Genomic DNA, 22,054 nt, shown 5'->3' on the forward strand with positions numbered 1-22,054 from the left:
AAAATTTCAAAAACCAGCCTCTCTACATCATTTCTCATGTCCACGATGGTCAGAATATTTTTTTCTTTTTAATATTAAAATGCATTCAATAACTTACATACGTAAATATTCTTTAAACTATTAGTTTTAAAGAGCACTAAATTCGATCTATATTATTTTCGTTTCTGGAACTTGAATTTTCACGAAACCCACAAAACAATCATAAAGTAAGCCCTTTACAATAATGTATCTTATAAATTGGCAATTAAAATCTGTACTTTGACTAACTTATCATATAACCACTGTAGATAAAAAAATTCTTCTAGATAGGAATAATTATATTTTTAAGAATAATTAAATACATTATATAGAGTAACACCCAGATCATTAATTTTGACAATTTTGCTTTAAACTTGTTGTCAAATTATTAATTTCTTTCTTTTGGTTTTATTATACATACATACAATCCTTAAACATACAAACATTTATACTTCCGCTATCTGTACATTTATATACCTGTATATATTTTTATATATATATATCTATTTTACAGGTCTATGTACATTTATGTCAATTTAGTTTCCTTTACAGTCAAACATTTCACACGATCACACAGACACCCAACGTACACACATATTCATATTCACATTCTCACATATATTCATTCATTCATATTCAAATATGTAAACTGAAGAAAGACAAAAATGTTCTGTAATTGGAAACAAACTTTTTTTAAGTAAATATATCTATAAAGAATACTGTTAGAAAGCCAGACCAGGAATGTCACCAATTCAGCAAGCACATCTCTTCTCAACAAAAATATATATCAATATATATATATATATATTTATAAATCATGTGCACGTTTATACTTTTACTTTGTGCTATATGATATAATAATAATATTTAGATTTTCTTTTCCAATAACGAAACTCGAAATTGAGTCTCAACACACAAAAATAGCAAACATGTGCAGTGCATATTACACTCAAATATACGTACTTTGGATATCAGAAAAAAAAAAAAAACTGGTATTATATTGTTTGATAACATGAAATAAAAAGAAACAAAAAACAGTAAAATTGTGCTTGTAAATTTTCAGACATTATTATAATTATTATTGCTAGGGACTTGAGTTAAATCCGTATCTTCCAACACGTGCATCCAAAAGTCGTGGGGCCTGAAGAAATGATTCTATTCTGAATCACTGGTAAATTTCGTTATCAACTGTATCCACAGCGTACCAATCCAAAGTTGTTATTCCTTTTCAAAATCTTCATAGACAGTGATTCATATCCTAGTGTGAAGCAACTTTCAATGTGTAGCCGGTGGAGGAGCAGGTGGAGTGCCTCTAGGACCCTGCAAAAAAAATAAAATAAAATAAAATAAATATTTTACGAAACTTAAATAAATACATTAATATTTACGTATTACCTTGAGAGAAGAAAACAGCCACTCATGTCTAATTAACGCTGTGTTAATCACCTGATTTCTCTCAAATATAATTAGACCTCAGAGGATATATTTATTTAAAGCAAGCGTCAACTGTCCGCATCGCTGAGTTAAAAGAAGAAAAATTAGTAATATGTTCCGTTAGTCAGTCACTTTTTACCATTACTGAAGCGTAGGTTAAAATAAGAAAAATTAGTAATATGTTCCGTTAGTCAGTCACTTTTTACTATTACTGAAGCGTAGGTTAAAATAAGAAAAATTAGTAATATGTTCCGTTAGTCAGTCACTTTTTACTATTACTGAAGCGTAGGTTAAAATAAGAAAAATTAGTAATATGTTCCGTTAGTCAGTCACTTTTTACTATTACTGAAGCGTAGGTTAAAATAAGAAAAATTAGTAATATGTTCCGTTAGTCAGTCACTTTTTACTATTACTGAAGCGTAGGTTAAAATAAGAAAAATTAGTAATATGTTCCGTTAGTCAGTCACTTTTTACTATTACTGAAGCGTAGGTTAAAATAAGAAAAATTAGTAATATGTTCCGTTAGTCAGTCACTTTTTACTATTACTGAAGCGTGGGTTAAAATAAGAAAAATTAGTAATATGTTCCGTTAGTCAGTCACTTTTTACCATTACTGAAGCGTAGGTTAAAATAAGAAAAATTAGTAATATGTTCCGTTAGTCAGTCACTTTTTACTATTACTGAAGCGTGGGTTAAAATAAGAAAAATTAGTAATATGTTCCGTTAGTCAGTCACTTTTTACCATTACTGAAGCGCTCTTTGATAGACGATGTTATCTGCCTTGCATTCTTCAACCAAATTTTGATTTAAACGGCATCGGAAGTGTCACTGTTCATCTCAGCGACCCCAAAAACTATGGATTCGACACTACTATCGGCCATTTTCCATAATTTTAAATATCCTCCCCCCCCCCCGTAAGCTGCACCGGCAAAGTGAATGATAAAAGCCATCCCACTCCCGAACCCCATCCATGTGGCAAATTTGATCAAGATCGGTTTCGTTGTTGAAGATTTATTAAGTGACAAATATTATTTATTTAACTATTCATTACGACTCTGGAACTCACTAAAGGAATAATAAACACTTCTGCTCAGAGTATATACACACTTATTTCTTAGAAACTAAATTACAGTGGAACGGTTTCGACGACTTAACGTTGTCTTCATCAAACACTAACTGAAAACTGATTTTCAGTTACTGTCTGATGAAGACAACGTTAAGTTATCGAAACCGTTACACTGTAATTTTTTAATGAATAAGTGTATATACTCTGGTCAGAAGTGTATTATTATTCCATTACTTATATATCGATTTTCGAATAAGGTTGTCAATGGAGGCCAAAAACGTGTGTAAAGCAAATTTAGCTATTCACAATATACGGAGTCTTCCAAAAGTCCTGCAAAAAAGTAAAAAGCTGTAACTTTGTAACCATTTATTGTATTTGTACGAAACTTTTAGTGGTCTTGGAAGAAAGTCTGTAATTTTGTTTCCAAGCATTTTTTCAACGCCAAACCTCCAGCTGAGCACCATTTACGTCCAAACATTGCTGAAGTCTTTTCGGGAATCCAAGAATGGCATTTCGACGTGCTTCATCCGTAATACTCCCAATTACATAACGTATCTTCTTCCGGAGGTCCTGAACATCTTTCGGTTTTTGCTTGTAAACTTCTGTATCATTTTCTTACGAACGATACTGTGTAGCGTTGTCATTGACATTCGCAGCTCCAAGGATCTGCGTTTCAACGATTTCTTTGGACTTCGCAACACGCTTTCCTGCACGGACTGAATCACATCAACACTGGTTGTTGGCTTCCGCTACGAAGCAATCCAAGACACTTCCGGTAGCTAGGAACTTATCGTACCATCTCTTGATACTTGAACCTGCAGGTGGTCGTTTCTGATATTTTTGTCGGAATTTTCTTCTCACCAAAATACTAGATTTTAACTCACAAAACCACACCACACACTGTACTTTCTCTTGAGTAGACGCCATCTTTGTCACGTGATTTGCGGTTATGAAGTCAACGTTTACATTCGCTCATTGTTGCCAACAAAAATTTTAACATTTCCATTAAACATTACAAACAAAATACAAAACTGTAAGTAGTACTTTCAAAGTTACAGTTTTTTACTTTTTTGCAGGACTTTTGGAAGACACTGTATATATATCGGGTGATCTAAAAATGGCCCCCACGGACCACACAGCATTATCCCTTTTAGGATTTATGATAACTTTTGTTACCATAGCGTAGTATCGTCTTTGACCGCTTATTTAGGTTCTATAGTTTTGGAACCGAATGGTCAACTTGGCGGCGCCAGGTGGGGGCGGAGGGGCGTGACTTTCTTTTTTCTTAAGGCAAATTTCAAAAAATTTCACGCTTTCAGTTTTCAAGATATCAGAATGAATCTTTGCATACGGATTGTGTGCACCTTGGGTATTTTTCAAATATTTTGAGATCACTACGCAGGTGTCTACTGAAATTCCAAAATGAATTTCGCGACTTTTTCGTGACCTTCTCTTTACCAAATCATAATATTTCGTAACATTCTCCAGAGCGAATTTGGGTGCCAATTAGGCCGAATTTTCATGCATGTGATAGGGGCATGCTTTGCTTGCGATCTGGTAGCGTCTAAACCCGACAACAGACATTTTTGGTAGTGAATCTTGACGTCTTATAGAACAAAATTTTCCAGTCTGCACTTATATTTGTACACATAAGAAGAATCGTGACCCAAACGCTAAATTTCGTGACTTTTTCTTGACTTTCATGACCGTTTTCTGATTTCGTGACTTTTTCATGACTTTCATGACCGATAGACACCCTGCTACGTGAACCTAGGCCCGAAAGTGTTTTGGCGGGCTTTATAAAAAAAAACGGTTTTTTCCCGAATTTTCTGGTTCAGGTGTATGATAGGGACATGTGAATGGTACTGTTGGAAAGGGCTCACTATACTGAAGAAAATGACGTTTGAACCATGACTCAGGTCAAATAGTAATGATGCAGTACATTTTTGAAATATATATATACACAAAAAAATGGGTCACATTCAAACTTTCAAAAATTTCTCCCGACCTTAGTTTTCAAGATACAAGATTGAAACTTCGCACACGTATTATGTACTTAACAACATACTTTTAAAAATATCAGACGTTTATAATTTAAATAGCTTGGTCTAGGGGTTGATCAATTAGTTAGTTAATTAGGAGTTCAATTATATACAGAGATACACGGTATGTAAGTTTCCCATTCAATTTTACACTTAAAAACTGACAAGACGAAAGCTGAAATCTAGTCAACTGAAATATCGTCAAAAAACTAAAAAATTACTGCTAAATACTACGGTAAGCAAAATAGTGTATAAAATTTGATCTTTATATTTTATAATAATGGTAAAACAATAGCGGAAGTATGAAGAAAGCGGAGCAAGCTACAGCATCACAATGAACTCCATAGTAAGAATAATTATTTGCCACACAGCTCCCATATGGCTCAAGAAACTTGTAATATTACGCATTCTAGGTAGTCGCTCTAACACTGAGCCATCGTTTCCGACAAACTTGAAACCTAAAACTGGTACTTAAGAGCATGACTACTAAAATAATACAAAATTTAACATTTTTCTTTTGCTTACCGTTTTGCATAAGTGAAAGGCGATAATGAAATGCAACTTACCACAATCATAGATAATGTTATTTTATAACAGAAAATATGAACCTGAAGAATTTTTAGTGTTTCCATCTACAGAAATGACAGTGTTGCCAGAATAACATTTCCCCAAAATCTAAGTTAAGGGTGTGACTAAAGGAACGAACTCAACTGCATTTGATTAGTATCATGTTGTTTTGGAATACTGTGAACTAACTTTTAAATAACAACATTATTTAATTTTAATAAATGTATGTTAAAACTATTTTGTTTATTACAAAGTAATCACAACAATTAATTAAAAAGATATTCACAGGATTCCAATAAAACATGATATGTAATTAAATGCAGTTGAGTGCGGTTCTTCTAGTCGCGGCCTTAACTTAGATTTTGGGGGAAATGTTATTTATTTATTTATTTATTTAGTCTTATTTTGCATGGCGAAGTTAAGGCTAATCATGCCTTGTCTGCCATTTGACCATGCAATACAATAGTATCATGATTAGTAATATAATAATAACAATAAAATATATATAAAACACTCCTAATCATACATACACACCCACACACACGCATCACATCACATGCACACATAGATCACTTAGATTACTACAGATGACCACATAAAATAGTCACATACATTTAGTGAACAAAAGAAATAAAAGTAGGAGGTATAAAAATCAGCATTTTTTTTTTTTTCAGATATTAGTAAGCCTTGATAGACTTATGGAGGATCTGCTCAACCGACTTCTGAAATAGGTTGATTGACTGAGATTGTCTTGTGTTGAATGGAAGGTCGTTCCACGCACGGATAGTGGATGCAAAGAACGCTTTCGAGCACAATTTTGACGAATGTAGGGAAAGAGAAAGCAGTTTATTTACACCTGATCTTGTATTGTAATCGTGGTGAGCATTTAGTGGTTGCAAACGTTGAAATAAGTAGGAAGGTTGGTGAAAGTGCAAAGTCTTAAAAAGAAGTGTGAGTAGATGCAAATAACGTCTATCGGCAAGTTTTAAAAGGCCCAGCTTTCTGTAGTATGGAGTTAAATGATTTGATCGTTTGAGATTATATGCAAACTGTATACAGGCATTTTGCATACGTTGCAAACGGTACGCTAATTCTTCATTTAAGTCTGATAGGGCTACATCACAATATTCAAGGTGAGGAAATATTAGAGATTTTACAAGTAGTAGTAGCTTTGTTTCAGTGGGTAGAATTTTCTTTAGTCTAGTGAGTGAATGCAAAGACCAAAACGCTTTTTACATACAGCGTTAATGTGAGGTTTCCACTCAAGGAATTAATCTATTATTACCCCGAAATTTGTAACAGTTTCAGTAAATGGAATAATTGTTCCATTTATCTCTACTGTTGGTATATTCGAACGGTGCATTTGTATAAGTCGTTTAGAGGGGACACAAATGCACTTCGATTTAAGTAGATTTATGATTAATCCATTTTCATTTGACCACAAATAAATGCGGTGTAAATCGTCATTATTTGTTCAATTGAATTGTCCAAGTTTCCGAGTTGACCTGAGATATATATTTGAAAATCATTTGTGTATAGGTGATACAGTATTGTAAGACAGAAGGAAGATCGTTAATGTACAGACAGAATAAGAGAGGGTCAAGAACACTTCCTTGAGGGGCGCCGTGAGTGAGATTCCGCAGTGCAGAAGTATCGGCTACGGTTACAAATTGCTTCTGTCCCTGTAGATATTTTTTTACCCATTTCATAGCACCATTGGAGAAGTTAAATTTCGTCGCCAATTTATGGAAGAGAATCTTATGTATAATTGATTGAAAAGCTTTAGAGAAATCTAGTAGAACAAGAACAGTTACTTGCTTTCTATCCACTGCTAGTCTAATGTCGTCAGGGACATAAGTAACGGCTGTAGCAGTACTGTGGTACTTTTTGAAGCCTGATTGAAACGGATCAAAAAAAAAAAAAAAAAAAAAAAAAAGTTCGAATTTGATCACTAACAACGTATTCTAATGACTTTGAAAGAACAGGTAAAATACTAATTGTCCGAAAATCATTAATACTTGTGATATAACTTGTTTTCGGGAACGCTAGGACTTCAGCTGTTTTCCAAGCAGATGGAAAAAAGTGTCGCTCATAAGAGAATGGTTGAAAATATTAGTAATGGGATTTAGTATAAAATGCAAAATTATTTTTTTAATAAATTTAATATTAATTTGGCCAGCTCCAGGAACATTTGATTTTATTCTATTGATCGCTTTCATGACTGTTAGTGGACAGACACATTCAAAGGAAAAAAACGTTTTCTGTACATTCTGGACTCCCATCAGATGTAATTTTAGACTCTGTATTACTTAAAAACTTATGTCACAAAAATTGTTATTAAGATCATCTGCAGTAAATTTATTGTTAGCCGTATTTAGTTTCGTACTGCTCTTGATCCCTAATATATTTAACTTTTCCCAGGTTGAAAGCAAATTTCATTTTGGTTTTCCTAATTAAGTGTGTACAGCTATTTCGTAAGATTTTATATTTTTTAAAAACAGTCGTCAGCTTGTTCTGGATTATCTTTACGAGATTTCGTGTACTGCCTATAAGAGGAATCGCGTTTAGCCATTAAATTTAGAATTTCCTTAGTTATCCACGGGGAAGAAGGTCGCAATACTTTGCGTTTAATGAGTGGAGCATGCTTATCAAGCAGGGTTGGCAAAAACCATGGTTTTTATTTAAAAAACCAAAAAAACCGGTTTTTTTGGTTTAAACCAGGTTTTTTTGGTTTAAACCAGGTTTTTATGGTTTAAATAATTTCCTCTATACATTCATATCATATATGGTCAGAAATAAGTTTGTTTCGCCTTGATGTTATTATGCAACAACCGGGTTATGCTGGAAGGGGTCACATAAGCTTAAAGCGGAATAAAAACCGCTTCTCGAGTTACATCCGAGAGAAATTGTCCTCCATTTGAACTCGGAACCAGGACTAATTGGCCACAAATGCGATACGTCTGCCGACTCACTCACGAAGAAATCCTGATAAAAAAAAAAAAAATACGTTGTACTGATCTTTACATGCTTCTTAATATAACTGTCAAGAGTCATTTCAGAAGGACGAAAAGATAAACAGTTGCACAAGTGAAACCATTACACAGAATTACATATGAACAATTTCAAAGTATTACGGAGTACAGAAGAACTAATTTAGTTCAAGTTAGTTAACAACGACTTTTATTGGTCCAAATTAAAGAAATTCACCGACTTAATCTGCATATCAATAAGAAAAGTGAATAAAGATACGAATTATTTGAGTCCACTTTGGCTCAGACTCATTTATACATAAATAGATACCAAAGATACTTATTTCATTAAATGCCTCTCGTGGGGTCTGTATGTATGGCATTTAGTCCCCCCACACACACAAAAAAAAGTACGGCATTTTCGATGTATTTTATCAATAGTAAACATTGAAACGAAACAATATTTAGAATTTTTCTTCGATTGCAATTACATAACAATAATAACAACTACAAAAAATCACAAAATAAACATTTATAAACTTATAAAAACAAGTTACTTTTGTAGTATAATCTTTTTGAGTAATGAATGGGGAATTTAGGTCTGAATATAATACGAATAATATACGGGAGTGAAACGTGATAACCCACAAATGTGTGTTCATCAAGATTTTACAAACACTTACACTTTTACGAACCTTTTTTTGTTTTTTGGTTTAAACCAGTTGGTTTTTTTTGAAAAAACCAGCTGGTTTAAACCTTGGTTTAAACCATGGTTTAAACCACCTTGGTTTAAACCAGCCAACCCTGTTATCAAGTAGTGTTAATATCGTGGTATTAAAGAAATTAAGTTGTTCGTCTATTGACGAAGAGTTGTAGATTTCCTGCCAAGGAATATTTGCCGCATCAAAGAAAAGAGCAGCTTCATTTATTTTATTCAAGTTTCTGTACGAAATAAGTTTTGTCTGTCTCTTCGGAGTATGTATAGAGTAGCAAGCGAACACTAGATCGTGGTAAGATATACTTGGAATTGGTAATTGCTCATAGTGAACAATTTTTTGCGGATTATTAGTTAAGATGAGATCGAGTAGTGAATGTGATGTAGCAGTATGGAAAGTGGGATTTAGAGCGCACATTGTCAGGTTAAAGCCGGATAAAACATCAAGAAATGTTTCACTTTCACTGTTCGACTTCAGCATGTTAAAATTAAAATCATCGAGAACTAAACAATTTTCATAAAAGGGCAAGTGTTGCAATATTTCATCATCGAAATTTTTAAAATTTGCTTTTGGTGGTCTGTACGCCGAACTGATAAGAACTTTTTATTCCACAAACTACCTTCAATGATAATGTACTCAGTAAAGAAGCTCTATTCGTGTGGTGATATAGCCAGAATTTTCGTATCAACATCATCCCTTACATAGATACCAACTCCACCAGCGCCTTTTTGCGTTCTGTTATTAAGTATGTACTGATAACCCGGTTACCCATAAAGGCTATTATTCAAACTTGGCTTTGGCCACGTTTCGGATACCAAAATCAGGTACAGACTATTTTGCGGGAGAACAATAGTTTGAAATTCATCGAAAGAGCTTATAAGAAACTGTGCGTTGAGGTAAATGACATCTAGAGTTGTCCCCGCTGATGGTTTACCCAGTTCTGTTCGCAATAACTGTGCCATCGGGGGCGAAGGGGGAAGAGGAGGGGAGAGAAGGTCGAAAGTGATCTTCAGTCCCGTTAGGGGAGGAGTAGGTACGAAATATTTTTGTAGGAGTTGAAGTCGGTGTTACCATCTCTGGTGGTTTTTCTATTTGAGGCATGCTAAAATTTAAGTACTGTTAACAGTCAAGTAAAAAAACCTCAATATGTAGGCTACGTAAAAATGAAGAAAATATAAAAGAGACTTGCCAAGAACTGAGTGATTAAAAATGTTGATTTCCAAACACTAGTTACACATGAGAAAGCTTCTAGTAGAGAAATTGCACACACACGAAACACACATATCACGCACAAGGAAATTACATACATTAACACAGCACAGAAAATAATACCCTGTACGCCACACATTTATTCAAACGTACAAGTCTCGCTCACTCAAAGGCGTAGTTCAAGTTCCCTACCCTCTTTCACTAATAAGGTTAAGCAACTGTCGCTCGGATGTGACATAATACTTCTGGTTCTGCAGAGCAATGACAATTTTGCCATCTAATGTCCAAGTATTGCGGGCCCCAAAAGCTTGCCTAGCTTGGCGAAGTAAGGCCAATCGTTTTGTGGCAAGGGATTCGGTGATAAGAAATTTGCTGCCTTTCAATTTATTTTTGGCTTTCCACACCATTTCCCTGTAATGATATGACGCAAATTTCACAATTAAAGGCCTGTATCCTTCAACCACCACATTTTGCAGCAGTCCTGGTTCTGCGTTTCATTCCGAGACGGTGTGACCTGTCCAAAGTCCTAGGTTTAGATCAATGTCCAATTTACTCTTTATAAAATCAATTGCTACATTGGTAGGATCTTCGCCAGGCTTCTCAGGAATTCCATGTAATAGTAGGCAGTTTCTCCGGCTGTATTGTTCCATGCTGTCCAGTCGATCATCGTAAGCCACTACTGTCTCTCTTAATTGCTCCACTTGAGATTTTAAGTCTTTCACTTGTTTTTTTTAATTCTGCAAGTTCTTGCAGAACCACAGACACATCACTGTTTTCATTACTTGCAGACGTCGATGATGGCTTCTCAACTGACTTAGTTTGGGCATCTACAAGGCGACTTACTTTCTCTTGCATGCTGTTAATGGCTTCCTCCTGCTATTGAGAGTTGTTTTTGGACTTGCTTGGCATTTTTCTGTATGAGGATGGCAACACTGACTATATATGAAATAACAGTAAATCTGAATGAGATTAATATCTAATTTTGCACAATAGAATAGCGCGGAATCGTAAGTGAACTTGAGAGCACCCTTATTCCGGTTAATGCCACACTAGAGATTGTTTTGTTAAGATGGTTTATAAGTAGTGGGAGAGATAGTAACAGACGAACCACTAAGCGTTGTCTTCTCCGGTCGCCAAATGTTATTCTGGCAAGACTGTAATTTCTATAGATGGCAGCACTGAAAATTCTTCAGGTTCATATTTTCTGTTGTAGAATAACATTATCTATGACTATGGTAAGTTGCATTTCATTATCTCCTTCCACTTATGAAAAACAAGCAAAATGGTAAATTTTGTATTATTTTTAGTATGTCAGGCTCTTTAAGGAGACCACAAATTGTAAAAACTTTTAAAAAGTGAGATTCGTATCAAACCGAATTTTTATGAGTATTAATATAGCTTAAAAAGGCGTTAAATATGAAGGATAATTTTGGAACTGAACTTACTTGCTCATTTTGCGGTTTTGAATCTGCATCACCTTCTCCTCGTAGAACTGATGGTCTCAGGAAATACAAAGCTACAGCAATCGCAATCCAACACATAGCCATCAGATAAAAGCTATTTTCCGTATTCCTTGCACCTGGTAGGCCCGGCACTAGAAACAAAAGTTAAAGGTTCTATCATCAAATACTCAGAACAAAAAAACAATACTTATTTTATTTAGTCTTATTTTGCATGGCGAAATTAAGGCTAATCATGCCTTGTCTACCACTTGACCATGCAAAGATAAAGATTAATATGAAACCAAAAATTACACTCATAATCACACACACATACAGTATGTATCACATGCACACCTAGATTATTACAAATAAACATATAATATATTCAGATATATTTAGGAAATAAGAGAACGAACTAAAGGTAAGAAGAATAAAAATCGTAATAGTTATCCTATAGCATCCATTAGTAACTATTCATAGATCTGTATACGCTGACCTGATCTAATTAACACCTATGTGTAGCTTTCAACCTGTAACCTAGTCAGTTGTTAACGCTAATTCTGCTTAACTTCACTTCAAAAAACTTATTTAGTGCTTTCTATAAACTTCCTCACAAATACAACTGGGACGTTACTTTAAACTCATCTATTTACTGAAATCAGATATCCATTAGTTACAAAGACTCTGTAATTATACGAAATTATAATATAAAAACACACCTTTTTACCATCTAAGTTTAAACTGTATTACTCGTCAAGAATATACAGTTTTATTTTCTTCGGTCATTCAACCTTTTATAAACATTTTAGTCCCTCAACAATTTTTCTTGGTGATCTGCTCCCAGAAAATAGCGTTCGAGTTATACCATATCGAAATATAGGAAAGGTAGAGAGATCAATGTTATAGTACGTTACATAAAATAATATATATATATATATATATATATATATATATATATATATATATATATATTACACAGTGAGTCTAGTAATTTACGTACTAAGAAATCGTGCTTTATATATTGTAACTACGCAAAACCGTTTTTAGCGATAAATTAAGCTACGACTATTATGCACTAAATTCATTATTAGTGGAATCAGCTTATACAGCACTGGGATGAACACACGTACACATAACAAAATGTCAAATTTATTTGTTTGATATTCTACAAATAAGCGAACAGAAGTTTTCTGGTCTACTTCGTTGGGTCTTCTTAATAGCTGAATATCGTAGATAAAAGTGGCAGTATAATGGTTCAGTCCGGAAATCTATTTTAATTTTTATTATAAGTGACACACACATACACGAATGTTTGATTATGATTACATATTAGCCAGTGAACATCACCATCAGTTACACCTCAACAGCTAACAACGAACTATCGGTATGCAAAGCACGTCTTTTTTAATCTCACACCATGATACTGAAAGACAGTATTTACTGAATCCTTAGATGATTTTCCCCTCCACCATATTGTGAGAATGTATACAAAGTTTGAGATGGTATTTAATATCTCCCCCAAATCCATCGACGGCTCCGGAACTGGTACTATGACTTATAGTGAGCCGTTGTAAACGACCTCGTTTATGTGTATACTCACCATCGCTGACACAATTCCCTGCTACCTCTTGGACTCCCCTGCTGCGTTCCTGCTCTGACTCGGTCAGATATAATTCGTGTTTTCTAGTGGCCACCTAGCACAAGTTGGTTCATGTTTTATACACTGCAATTTTTATGCCATACACCCACACTGTATTTATACACATCACAATCACAAGTAACAAATCGTAATCACCACAAGTGAACCAGAGTCACTAACTAATCTAATAAGTGATTTGGGACAGAAACTAAATAATACCCAAAGTTTGTAAATACCCCATCACGGATGATAATAATTATTAGTCTTAAAGTTGCGCAACCATGTTCAATTGTTATTTCATTAATTACTCGAGATAAGGGTTTAATTATTTGACCAGTGTTTAGGTTTACAGTTAAACTTCACAGTAACTCCTGTCCTGTATTCATTTGACATAACACATGATTTATAAAGTATTGTTGTTTCTCTTCACATGTTAGCCATATTCAATCTATGCTAGCTGTCGACATATATGTATATAATTCCACATACAGTAAATCCATACAATTGTATCACGACACTATTCTCCATTATCTGCGAAGCATGTATATTTTTAATGGATATTATAAACTTTTCGACGTATTCCTTTCTTTTGTTTCTGACTTAAATGGTATAATTTTATGAAGTGAGACGCTGGAGAATATCATACTTTTTATCATTTCCTTTCCTATCTCTAAAACAAATTTTATCTCTGCATTAAAAGAACAAGTAAAATTTCCTCTGATTTCAGTGTTCTTCAGAAGCATAAAGATATATGATAATTTCTTTAACAGAGGGCGAAATTGAGACTGCTATAATGCAAATTTTCAATAATATTACTTGAAGAATAGCGTAAGGCTTTTGATCTGCACAAAAAGTGCTTACACAAGTCCATTGTTGTTGGAGGCAATTACTTTAAGAGATTCATGGTCTGTCCATAGAAGCAACCCTTGTGTAAAGCGTATTTTGTATACATATCTAACTTTTCAATATTTTATAACTGTCTGCTTTCACCTCATTCCAGTGATTAAAGTTTATAACAATCTTTTAAACACAAATCAAATAATCGCCTTTCGATTCCCTCAAACCAAAGATTAATAGCAATACTAGGATATTTTAAATAAGGAATACTCTCCATTATAAGACTTGAAAATGCTCAAGATTTTGTGGTTTATTCTTAGATAATGTGTTGTGGTGTATCTGCTGTGAAAACTGAATTTAACATTTATTGGTATCTTCTAAAAACTTTTAGCAACACACGCCGGCATGTTACACTAATCATAAAAACCAGCATGAGCATTTTGTTCTCTGATTTCGCGTGGTGTACAACTATATTCTCCATAACCATAATCTTACAAAACAGCAAAATGTGAATTTGCGCATTTCCAAGCCTGATGATGAGCGATTCTTCGAAATATCTCTTTTTTATATATTTTTTAAATATATATTAGATTCGGCGGAATATTGGGACGAAGGTTTGGTTTGTAAGAATGTGTTTCTTGCCACCTGTTTGGCTTCTTTTCAACCCTGCATGTTATACAGCACACAAGAAACGCACTATTTACATTTCTTTTTACAATACAAATCGTTAACTGCTATGTTAACCATTAACGGTTCACTATCTTTTCTGTCTGTTTCCGGTACTGCTTGCAAAACAATATATTCACAGACTACCTTCCGCGTAAAATTTACCAGAGTTGTCACCAGGAGGCAATAGCTTCTCTGGATCGCGGAAAACATGTACACAAATAACCACAAGGAACAATACCTAAAAATAATAGTCTTCAAACGCAATAGGCAAGATCAAAAAATGTGTGGCTAAATGGTAAGGAAAACTCGTTAAGGGTTAAGAATTCTCAGCATAAAAAATACAGGGTTAGCATAAATAGTTCATTCATTTTGAAAAGGCTATATTTTCAAAAGTATTACACGTACACACATGGAAGATATATGAAAAGAACCAGAAACTCACTAAGTTTGTATTGTACGGTATATTCCAGGTGGCAGCACGAGGGGAGGCACAAGACGAGACCCTCACTCATTGGCACATCCTACATCGCTGGATTGTTCGTATTGGTGAGAATGACCTAGCTTTGCTCCCCTGGCCTCCCAGACCTCCTGATTTAAAACCTTGCGACTTCTTCCTTTGAGGGTACGTTAAGGACCTTGTTTACAAACCTCCCACTATTGCAATCCTTACTCGAGCTCAAAGAACGCATCAGTGCTGTAGTGCAGACAATTGACAGGACTATGCTACAAAATGTATGGAATGAGCTCGAGTATCGTTTGGAAGTGTGTCATGTCAACAAAGAGGCACATATTGAACATTTGTAGAGGATGTATCAACTTCGTGAATTTGTGATTCTTTTCATATATCTTTCACGTGTGTACGTGGTGTAATACTTTTGAAAATATAACCTTTTCAAAACGAATGAATCATTTATGTTAACCCTGTATTCAAAGTTTTAAAATATACACATACAAATACGTACTTTCATCCAAACATTCTGTATCTGTGCAGTAGGCCTGAGACTGGCGAAGCTGAAATGAGAAATTATTAAAAAATATTAACTATCAATATTTGACAAGATAAATCTAAAAAAAACTAAGATAATTTCAGATTCTAAATCCTCAACAAAAGACAATCAAGAATGGGTCACTTCATAAATAATGAGCAATAAATTGCGGAATGGATGATGCAATCAGAGTGAAGCTTAAGCTAGATGCATTTCGGTCGCGAGCTGAACGTTTCTGCAGACTCCCTGTGTGCTCGTAAGTCTACTAATATGGTTGATTAGATTCTAGTGTAGTTTTTCAGCACCGAGGTAGAATTATGTGGATTTACAGTTTAAGGTAGAATTCAAATCATCGTAATGTGTTGAATGATCTCACACAGGGAATCGAACCCCGGACCCCTGCAACAGAAAAGGTGTGCGTACTAGACCAATCAGAAAGGTTTCTTGTGTTTAAGTGTACGTCATTTGACAGTAAGGAGAGCTAGGAATGGTGTCTACCGACATCTCACTTACTGTGACGATTAAGATCAGAGAATATTGATAGGATACGTGACAGAATTCACAGCGCTTTGGGTAACGCTTGTAGTGAGTAGTAGAATTCCCTATTTGTTTCTGTGAAGGATGTGTCAGGCCAAAAATATCAACAGATGTGGAATTTGAAATAAAGAGCGTCTCCAATAAGAGCGATGGTTCCAACATGCCCATAAAACACTGTAATTTAGGAAATTTACTAATATTTTTATACCATTGTAACGTATAAATGCTCCGATGTAAAAATGTCAAATTTGTTTTAAGCGACATGCCTTATGAATGAGTTGGTAACACTGTTCTTATTAAGTAACAAAGTGGTGTGGATTTTGGGCTAGCAGAATGACTGAATCCTGTTTTTCAAGACAATGATGGGACTGGCGTGACAGTTAGTGGAGAATGTATCGCAATATGGTTACGAGTGATTTTTTTGTTCTTCTATTTAAACGTAATTGATATGGAATGTAGTGATTTCAACAAGATGACGCTACCTTCCACGAGACGAACGTAAGAAATTCTCGGGTCAAGTACTCTTGCAATGATGCCCAGAACTGGCCAGTTAAATAATATGACCTTACTCCTTGCTACTGAATTACCTCCTGTTGGGGCTTCAGAAATCTCAAAAACCTACCCAATTAAATCCCAATCAGTGCGAGAACTCAAGAAGAAAACTGAACGTATTATCAACTACATAAATGAACAAGTGCGTGCAAAAGTAATTACATATTGAGACTTCACGAACATGAGACCAAAGGTTTGCATAAATTAAAAATTAGAGGCCGATGAGTCCCTTACTGACTGACTACCAAACAGAAATAGTATTACTCGAATATAGCAACATTATTGAAACAAAGATATAACGCTGAAGACCACGCATTTCTGCGTTCAATAGTTGATACTAATGAAGGGTGGATTGCAGGCAACGAATAAAAATGTATTAACCTCTGTATCGGTTGGAATTTAAAAATTTAAACAATTTGACATTCGCTGGTATCTTCCTCAATACTCTCAAAATGAAGTAATCCACAATGCCATTTATGATGTTTGCGTGTGAACTTAGATTTAAGCTATAAAGATTAACCATTAAACGCAAGTGAAATTACGTGTTATTTAGTTTAAAGATTATCTAACTCTACGAGAACTAAACAAGGAATTTAATGTATACATGTACTGTGTTATTCGAGTCTAAATGATTTAAATTTCAAATTCATATAAGTAGTTACTTCATATGAGGTGCGTTTCTAAACGTGTATGTCCACCTGAAACAGTTTTGGAAATGTGCAACAAAAAACCCTACGGAAATGGTAGGATTACATGAAAACAGCAATATTTAAGGTGGTAAAATAACATAAGGACAAGAATTTTTCTCGTTGGAACTGTGTATTTTATTCAATAGAGATGCAGACGAAAAAAAGGTATTCAATTGAAATCTTGATTTGGAACTTTTGGTATAATTTTGGCCCGTACCTCCTCATTTATGTAACATGAATGCAATAACGTCTTAAGTTTAAAATATGGATTGCAGATTTTGAGTGTCAAACGAGTTAAGAATTTGACCCTCCCTGCCAAAAAAGCCGGATATAAATGAAAATTTCATGTGGAAAATATGGCGTATTACAGAAGTACAGTATGTAAAAATTATCATAAAAAAATGCCCGGAAACTTTGTTCCCTTTTGCCTCCCAGACCTTACAGGCTTCCCCAAAGAAGAAGGGGAATTCAGAGTGGAAGAGCTTCCATCATCCTTCGCTGTTTTCTTTCTTTCTTGTTTTCTAAGGGAAGAAAAACGGATAGGGTTTTTCTGGTACCTTTTGATTTTGGGGAAGAGGGAAAAAAAGTTCTTATCCCTTTCTTTCTTTCTTTTCTTCTCATTTCTTTAGGACATCACACCCTTCGGGCACTTCTTTTTAACATTTCTTCTTCTTGCCAATTATGCTCTCCTCTTAAATTTAAAAACTGATTTCAAATTGTTTCGAAACAACATCGCGGTCGTGGGTTAACCCTACAGAAGAAAAGAAATTGTACACATGTTTCCTTCCACTCTTTTCCTGTTGAGAATGGGGGCCGATCCATTTTGCACAACAATGCAACCCACGCCTAGGGAAGGTTGTAACCGATTTACTGAACAAGTACAAATAGAAAAGTTATCTCATTCGGCCTTATAATCCAGACAGGAGTCCATTAGACTTGACTTAATTCTAAAGCTGAAGAACAACCTCATGTGCGGAAGATGTTCAACCGAGTAGTTAGGCAAACCATCTAATGATCAAATACTACTGGTGTCTTAAACAGAAGAGCAAATCTACGACTTTGAAATGCAACTGCTGAGAAACAAAAGAAATATAAGAAAAAAAAATATTCATCAAAGGATTATAGTTTGAGATTCAAGACAAATTACACGTGTGCAAACATTTTACACTAGATTAAAAGTAAGAATTAAAATTACAGATAGTGTTTCATAAGCAGTAAAATATTTTAATTGGGCTGGAGCATAAATAATTTTTGTTGGCGTAGATTATTGCATTTTGACTTACAGCTTTGTGGAAGTAGTAATACAAATAACACAAGTAGTAAAGTATTCCAATATCGTACTCTGGTAGTTCTTAAACTGCGATGCACCGTTTGCCAGGATTTTAGAAACCTGTAGGTTCAAAATGTATAAACACAAGTGCTCGAAATTACAATCTGAAATACGATTTACAGCCATTGGTTTAGTCACATTACAACTTGTGGAATACGTTTTCTAGATTAAACATTGTCCATCATGCAACCTACTTCATAAAAAATAAAACACATTTAAGGGCTAATGTGGAGCATTTTTAAAAGTGGACGATTTTTTAAACTAAGTTGAAACGAAAATTTAAATTAAGATTAAGTGTAGTGATTTAAAATTGATATAATCAATATTTATTAGCTTTGGTGGATTCTTGACGTATTTTTGGACAAAATGTACAGGGAGAAGAATTGGTTCTCGGAAAGGATTTACGTATCGGTGTCATTGAGGGAACAATAGAATGATGGAGAACATGTAATTCTACGAGGTGCCTAATTGAAGAAATAAATAAATAAATAAAATAAAATAAATATACGAAGAAGATAACAAGGGGTGATTGAAATAGAGACAATTTCTTTGTCACAATTTGGATGTTTGAGTGAGTATATTTCATTTCACAATTATTAGAATGCATCCTATTCCGTCACTAATTAGCTGTAAGAAAATAAGATTAAAATAAACTAAACTTATAAGAAAAAAAAAGAACTGTCCATCATTTATGAAATGACCCTCGTATTTAAACAAGTAAAAAAAATTCACACAAAATTCGCATTAATTTCCTCAAGAGTACAAGTAATTCATAAAAAAAAATTGACAATTCCTGTACGACGATAACCTAACTTCTTATAATCTTAATGATAAAAACAGGAAGTTATTTTGAAACAGTTGAAATAAATTTAAACACGGCTAGAACAGTAGAGTTTAATTTATTTAATTATAAGTATCTCCATAACAATTACGTAGAATAAATATATAATGTTCCAACTAGTTTCATTTTTCCTTTATACTATTCCTAAGACTTTCGATTACTATTACTGATTGAAGCTACAGTGCGCATATTACGTTAAGTATCTGTAGACCTACCTCTGTACCTCGGAGATAACCTATTCCTCACGTATCATTTCGATCATTGCTGTGGTCTTAATCACCATTACATCCGCTTGTCTATGTAGAAAGAATAATAATTATGGGAGCAACAAATGATACACTCATTGTTTTTATAGAAAACTTCATGTTCTCCTTTTTTTATTATTATTATTATTACGACATCAGCATCAAAATGTCTGATTAAGCATTAAGGTTTATAAGCGGATGCAATGATGACTATGATCACACTGATGACTGAAATGACAACCTAAGAACAGGATATCTTTGAGATATAAAGGTAGATCTACAGATAATTATTCCTAAGACTTTCTCATTGGTCTTCCGTTAGACTCTGCTAATCATTCTGAAAAACTGTTAAAATTTGAAGTCTATCACGGCTTCCGAAATGTCCGACTGGCAGTAATCGTTATATTGAATTTACATCAGACTGGCTTCTACAGGGCGGCCACAAAGTTCCGTTAACCCTTTATAAATGCCAATATAAGGTTTTCCATTGTTTCAGATTGCGTGAACGATGGTTAATACTTGTCGTGGTAGCCTGAAACTGCGCGCACCATTTGCCTGGCCACTACGAAGCCCAGACCTCACCACCTGTGATAAAGGGCGCTATGGGTGGTTCGTAAAGGGCAGCGTTGCACAAAACCGTTACGACACCATGCCGAATTGACAGAAGCTGTGAAACAAGCTTTCACTCAAGTTACACCTGCAATACCCCGGAAAATGTCACACAGAACCTGGCTTCGTATTATCCTTTGTCATGAGAATGACGGTCGACAGACTGATCCTTTGGACACTTAATATTTCCTATCTCAATAAAACTTATCGAAAGCATTGTTGTTCAAGTCATTCAGTTCCTTCCGTGTAGTTATTTACATACGTTTAGTGGTTTACGTTACTTATTTTCAGGGGTAACCGGACTTTGTGGCCACCCTATATGTCACATATTAATTTTATTTAAAAAAAAAAAAAATGTGAATAGGAAGCTAAAGTTCCCCACAGGGAATTTTCTTAATTTAATGCACATAAGCGACCAGTAAAACGCACACAAAAGAAATTTTGCCTCGCCTCTAGACAAAAAAGAAAGAAAAAAAACGAAAGTTAAAGAAAAGAAAGAAAGAAAGTACCGTTAAAATTAATCAGACATCTGAAAAGAAGACACGGCTACTTCATAAATGAGTAAAAGCTTTAATTTTCATATGCATGTTCAGCGAAGCAAAAGAGAAAGCGCAACCTCACACTACATCATGCACGAAACTTGTATAAATTTTACCAACTGAGTTGGAAATTAATCAACAGCTGTATTCAGGTTCATTTTTCTTCTTTTCAGTCAATGCCTTTCAAGAAGGAAAAACAAACACAATTGTATCAAAGCTTCAGCTATGTTATGCTTATGCACATCGACACGAATATTTATCAAGGCTAAATTGGTACATATAAGCATATAACAAACATACGATTGATTTTGGACTGTTATAAACCTCTTATTATGGAAAAGTTACGTTAGCATTCTTGGAGGATCTCTAGCAGTGATAACCTTCTTTCTCCAAAACTTAACTAGTTTTCCTGTTTTCAAAACACATCTTACTTCTTATCGTTCTATTAAATTTTTCCTTGTTAACCTATTAAACAGTATAAAATTTCGCCCGCCATTATCGAGGGAAAATACATATATCGAAGAACGTAAGACATCTACTGATTCCTGTTTGTTGACCGTCAACAACATTTGAGTCTTGGTTGTCCGCTCAAAAACGGACAAATGTTCACACATACTTTCCTTCTACGGTAAGTAGAACAGCCTCATGGGAGAACGAATCCTCAAAAAGAGTATTCACAGAGCTTTGACTCGAGTTCTTTCACCTATTTATATATCAAAATGCCAGGTTTATATGTTTGTGGCCAATCCTTTCGACAATGAGTTCTTGGGAACCACAGGCTCTAGAAAGATGACATTTTCTCTGATCGATTGCGAATTTTGTGTAGATTTCGGTTCGAATTGAATATTTAAAAAAGATAGCTGTTATTTCTTTATTTCCTTTTTTTTTTTTTTAGAGGTACACTGGAAGTGTTGAAATTTTATAAAAGCATCATGTCCTACTAGCTATACATTCCAACACCACACATCTGTATACAGGGATTTTATCTCTCTCAGGCGTTTGTTTCATAGCCAAATGATAATGTAAAACGTAGGATAACCATTTCTTCAGTCTAAGATGAACCTTTATTGTTTGAAGTGGCTTTCCCAATGAAAACCATATATCACTGACGCTGTATT

General features: G+C 34.4%; 1 protein-coding gene across 2 annotated transcripts in view; it reads right to left on the reverse strand.

Moving 5' to 3' along the window:
• Window positions 1-296: 296 nt before the first annotated feature.
• Window positions 297-22,054, reverse strand: part of LOC145694510 (small integral membrane protein 14) — a 36,991-nt gene continuing 15,233 nt past the window's right edge. For both annotated transcript variants that reach the window (XM_081770819.1, XM_081770820.1), the window contains exons 3-5: window positions 15,571-15,619; window positions 11,467-11,615; window positions 297-1,338 (exon numbers count right to left, since the gene is read on the reverse strand). In XM_081770819.1, coding sequence (XP_081626945.1) covers window positions 1,294-1,338; window positions 11,467-11,615; window positions 15,571-15,619 — 243 coding nt within the window. In that variant the 3' untranslated portion in view covers window positions 297-1,293. The remainder of the gene's footprint in view (window positions 1,339-11,466; window positions 11,616-15,570; window positions 15,620-22,054) is intronic.

The sequence above is a fragment of the Thermobia domestica genome, chromosome 9 (genome assembly GCF_964235325.1).
Source record: "Thermobia domestica chromosome 9, izTheDome1.hap1.1, whole genome shotgun sequence".
NCBI classification, from domain to species: Eukaryota; Metazoa; Arthropoda; class Insecta; order Zygentoma; family Lepismatidae; genus Thermobia; species Thermobia domestica.